Below are 5,000 nucleotides of genomic sequence, written 5' to 3'. Positions count from 1 at the left end.
ATATACGCGACGCTTTTGGACGAAGGGTTGTTGAAAATCACTGTGACTTTCTTGTTTCTATCGCAGAGGAAAATTTTGAAGACAGCACAAAGTCGTGGTTCCTGATAGGCGCTATTGCCGGAGGCACTTTATTCATTTTCGTTATCATCGCCTTTGTTGTGGTTATTCGTGCAAAGCGAAGGTAGGGCTCGTTCGATCACTTGAACCGGGTCAGCCACGGTCAGCGGGGCTGACTCATTTTTACGTGGTGAGGGTTCAGCCAGGTATAACATGAGGCGAGGCAGCCTGGGTTAAATTTGTAATGTCTCGTAGGAAACAAAAATTAATATTCAGCAACAACAAGAAACCAAGAGAGTTGTTCATCGCGAGACTGGTATTAAAATTCGCGACTTCATAATTTAAGGAAATGTTAGAAATTCGAAAGGAAAGTAAGATGACAACAAATCGTCCAAATAAACTTACGTTAATATCTTCCTCCTTTGTGCCTGTGCACTGAGTCTGTTTATTTACTAGTTTGTTTTTTGCCTTATTGGAAAGTAAAAATATCTTTTCGTCTCTCAACCTTGTCCCCAAACGAGATTTGCAAGCGAAACTGACTTAGCGGAAAAAAATTCTTTCGTCTGTTGTTACTTGTTGCAGAAATTCAAACCGGAAAAGGGCAAACACGTTTGAAGGTAATCACATCGTATATAATTATGGTTTCCCTCACATGGCCAGTTGTCGTATTGATTTACTCAAACAAGATGAAACATTTTCACAAAAATGGACTTCAGTTTCTCCCCCACCCCCCCCCCCCCCACATAAATTTTTAGATACACCTGCCTGCACAAAGGACTGGGCGCTAAGACCCTAATCCTTTAAGTCCTTTACATACACCAACATGGCCTCCACGTTTTGCGTAGGTGCGTAGACATGATCACGGTGACGTGAACTCCGGCTGAGCGTCAATGTAAAGGAGGCGATTGTGCTAATCATTTCATTGTTTCTTTTTCTGTGTATAGCAGCAACGGAGCTATTCCCCGCTCGCAGCCTATCACAGTACGTGGATCCAAGTATCTATGACGACCCGATGGAAGCTGTCAAAACTTTTGCCGCCGAGATTGACAAAAATCAATTAAAATTAGAAAGCGCCGTTGGTGGAGGTTCGTATTCTCACTACTGGTGGAACAGTTTTCGCACTGAGAGTGACTTGTAACTTTACTGACGAACTGAAGTGAGCTGATCTGGAAATTTTGCCGCCAGGTTGTAACAAGTATCTTTTCTCTTTGTAACCAGGGGAGTTTGCCGAAGTGTTCAAGGGATTTTACGATGGATCAAGGGTTGCAGTGAAGACTCTTAAGGTTTGTTGTAGGCCATTGATTTTAAACCAGTATCTACATTGGCATAAAATGGGTCTATCGCTATCTCTCTAGATCTTGCGGGCGCTCGAGGACTCGGGAAGAAGGGACGCTAGGAATCATGTCAGTCCTGCGGGATTTGGGCAGTTTAAATCGAAGTGGTGGATGGGATACGAGAAATGTGGAGACCTAGATTCGGGGCGAAGTGGACCTTGTGAGACTGGGATGCTCTTTTTTTCTTAAGTGGACCGCAGAGTTATTTTAATTTCATAGGAAGCATTGGAACCATTTCGATTGTGCAGTCCAAAATAGTGCAAGCCCCATCGTGTGTATTCTTCCTCTAAATGGCTCATTTCTATTTTATTTTAAACTCTGCACCTAATGATGTTGTCTGACACACGTTCAATTGAAGGTTCTTGTTCAGTAAAAAATGAAAAACGGTAAAATGTACCCCTCAATCGTTTTCTTTTGGTCTTTTCCTTAACAGCAAGGTTCCAGTCAAAAGACAAGAGACGATTTTATCTCGGAAGCGTCCATCATGGGGCAATTTAAACATGCTAATGTTATCGAACTGATAGGGGTTGTGACAATCAGTAAGTGTGAATGTTTCTCTTGTTGTATTTTCTGTAATAGCACAAGGAAGCAGGTCAGACAATAGGTCGTTATTTGTGACCATTTCGGATTGTGTTTGACCAAGCTTTTCCCCGGCGGTCAGCCAAAAATCCAGACATTCGTATTTTCAATAATAAATGATGATGATGATGATAACGATAATAATAATAATAATAATAATAATAATAATAATAATAATAATAATAATAATGAAACCTCCGATAAATAAACAGACTATTAAAAGTCAGTATTTACTAGTGATAAGGTTTAGATAATCCTGGCTAGTTCCACTCCTTTATGGGGGCAAACAAACCGTTATCCCCAACAAAGGACTGTAACTACCTAGAGTTGAAAAGATAACTGTCCATTAGCAAAATCATCTTTGTTAGTCCGTTGTTACCGTCTCGTGATTACTCGAGGTTAATGATACATGTATTCCATTACACATTTTAGGCCGACCAATGATGATCGTAACAGAGTTCATGGAAGGAGGTTCTCTTGATATTTTCTTAAAGGTATTCTGCGCCTAAATAGAGCAACGTAAAGTAATATATAAAAAATTACGTTTATCTTTGCTATCGTAAATTGGTTGCGTTAATTGCAATACAACTGTAGAACAAACCAAGTTGAAGTTAAAAATCGGCAAGCAAAGCAAGCCGGGTGAAAACTCGTGATACAAGACATACAATAATATTATTCATACCCGTGAGCCAATTTAATAGTCCAACTATACTGGCATCAGCATTGTTTTGCTGCAATTAAAAAACTCATTAATTACACAAAAAAATAAAGAAATAACAGCACAAAAAAATAAACTAGTACGAAAGGTTTCATTTGACCGAAGCAAGTGAGAAATATTAACGCTTAACCATTTCCTTTTCCCTAAAAGGTCAAATCGATTTTGTCAGCAAGATTGCTTTTACTTAACATACCTGAACGTGCCCATTTGTCTGCTGCCAATTTAAAAAATTTAATTTGTTTTTCTGGTTGCCTTCTGCTTTAAGGAACATCAAGGCAAACTCACAACCCTTCAGCTTATTGGTATGATCAGGGGTGTGGCATCTGGAATGGTGTATCTTTCAGCCATTAATTTTATCCATAGGGTAGGTACATTACCCTGCAAGATAGAATAGAACTGGTTTGCTTTAAGGGCGATGTGCTAATCCTTTTCAACGATACATACAAACATAAAGTCACAAAATGATGGACAATAAAAGTAAACTAATGGATGGTGTCGCGTTGAAAACGGCAGTTGACTTAATTGGCATCGCCCCCCCTCTCCCCCCTTTGACGGACAATTCTGGTCGACAGTTATTTTTTAAGCCGTGTTACTCGAGTGTTTTCAACTGGTCTTAATGGGACCTAGTCCGCAGTTAAAGCAACCTACCATTTAAGGTAGAAGCGACGGTCTTCGGACTTTATCGCCTTTTTATCCCCCAACTTTGGCAGGTAAAAGGGGACTGATATCAGCTTGCGCAACCAGTAGGGATGACTTCTTATCACGGTGGGGTAGTCCCCTTCATTGGGCGTTCATCGAGCCGGCCTTCCCTCATCTTCCCCACTCTCCCTTAGTCACATTCTTTTTCTCCCCAACCCCTCTGCTTCAAAAATTCAAGCTGTCGACCGAACTTTTCGGGAAGAGGATTCTAAGAGTGCGTTCATTAGAATGTGCCAGCGCTGCAGGGTGCTATAAAAAGGGAATTTTTAGCATGTTAAAAGACTTCGGTCTTTACGTCGACCCGGCCCGTTGAAGGTATTGAACTTTTTTCCCGTGTTTTAGGACCTTGCAGCTCGCAATATCTTGGTTGGCGAAAATATGATTTGCAAAGTATCGGACTTTGGACTCTCAAGGGAGTTAGAGGATGATCCAGATTCAGAGTATCAAACACAGGTATACAACAACTTAACTACTGTCAAATCCTACTGCCAATTTAGGTCTTTAAGGCAAAATTTTTCGACAATTTGTCCAGTTGTGAGGTTTTCTGCGACCTTGAGGAGTCGTAACGTTTCTCCGGTTAAAAGGCGATCAATCTTTAGCTATAGAACAGAAAATCAAACCTTTTGTGTTCAGTCCTCCACACAATTTAAGTCATTTCAAGTCATTATTTAGGAGAGAACGGTAAAGAAATGTGCCAAAGTGTAAAGCACATATGCAAAGCTGTTTTTTTGGCTCATTTTGATAAAGCTTAAAAATGTTCTCGGGAAGCTTCGGTTTTTAGCTCCTTGAAAGGAAAACACGTCGATTGATCGTCTTTATTTTCTCATGTGGAAAGCCGTAATAAAATATATTGTTGTCGTTTGTATTCGATAACTTGAAGGTGCATTTTGGCCCAACCATAAATATTGAATGACTTCACTGGCTTTTTTTCATTCTCTTTCGGTAGGGTGGCAAAATTCCAGTTCGCTGGACGGCTCCAGAAGCAATACGGTATAGGAAATTTAGCTCATCCAGCGATGTATGGAGTTTTGGGATTGTTGTGTGGGAGACAATGGCGTATGGCGAAAGGCCATACTGGGATTGGAGTAACTTTGAGGTAAAAACGAAACGAACCACTCGAAACTCTTTCTTTTTTTTTTTTTTCGCTTTCTTTCAGGAACACCTTACAGATTAGAAACCAAAATACACCTGATAATTAGGTTTAATTTCAAGCCAGTAATTTCGTGTTTATTGCCTTAATTTCTGAATATTTTTCTGTTTGTATTTCTTGCTGATGTCGAGGTTTTTGTTCAACAGGTGATGGACAGAGTGGAAGTAGGATACAGGCTCCCTGCCCCCGTGGTATGTGTCGTTTGCTTAAACGGGGTGATCTTGCTTGTTGGTTGGCAAGATCCTTAATGAGCCCATACGTTCCTTCGAAAAATATAAATGAATTTTAAAGCAACAGTTCTTAAAGATTATATGGTACATCGGGTTCAAACTTTAAGAGACTATGAAGTTATGAGGTAAAGCTTTCAATAGTCAAAGTTGATTTATTGGCTAAGTGGTAACAAACTAATGGGTATAAATGATCTAATGAGGCAAACAAATTGTAAACAACGATTACCACATGT

General features: G+C 39.9%; 1 protein-coding gene across 5 annotated transcripts in view; it reads left to right on the top strand.

The window, feature by feature from the left end:
* Window positions 1–5,000, top strand: part of LOC137998073 (ephrin type-B receptor 1-B-like) — a 23,992-nt gene that overhangs the window by 16,335 nt on the left and 2,657 nt on the right. For 4 of the 5 annotated variants that reach the window (XM_068844480.1, XM_068844479.1, XM_068844477.1 and 1 more), the window contains 10 exons: window positions 67–181; window positions 640–674; window positions 1,002–1,142; window positions 1,276–1,340; window positions 1,825–1,930; window positions 2,403–2,464; window positions 2,954–3,052; window positions 3,730–3,840; window positions 4,334–4,483; window positions 4,684–4,728. In XM_068844480.1, the coding sequence (XP_068700581.1) occupies window positions 67–181; window positions 640–674; window positions 1,002–1,142; window positions 1,276–1,340; window positions 1,825–1,930; window positions 2,403–2,464; window positions 2,954–3,052; window positions 3,730–3,840; window positions 4,334–4,483; window positions 4,684–4,728 (929 nt within the window). The remainder of the gene's footprint in view (window positions 1–66; window positions 182–639; window positions 675–1,001; window positions 1,143–1,275; window positions 1,341–1,824; window positions 1,931–2,402; window positions 2,465–2,953; window positions 3,053–3,729; window positions 3,841–4,333; window positions 4,484–4,683; window positions 4,729–5,000) is intronic. The other variant, XM_068844481.1, reaches the window with a different exon arrangement.

This window comes from Montipora foliosa, chromosome 3 (genome assembly GCF_036669935.1).
Source record: "Montipora foliosa isolate CH-2021 chromosome 3, ASM3666993v2, whole genome shotgun sequence".
Classification (NCBI taxonomy): domain Eukaryota; kingdom Metazoa; phylum Cnidaria; class Anthozoa; order Scleractinia; family Acroporidae; genus Montipora; species Montipora foliosa.
The sequence above is the reverse complement of the archived record's forward strand: the minus strand, read 5'-3'. Positions and strand labels throughout refer to the sequence as shown.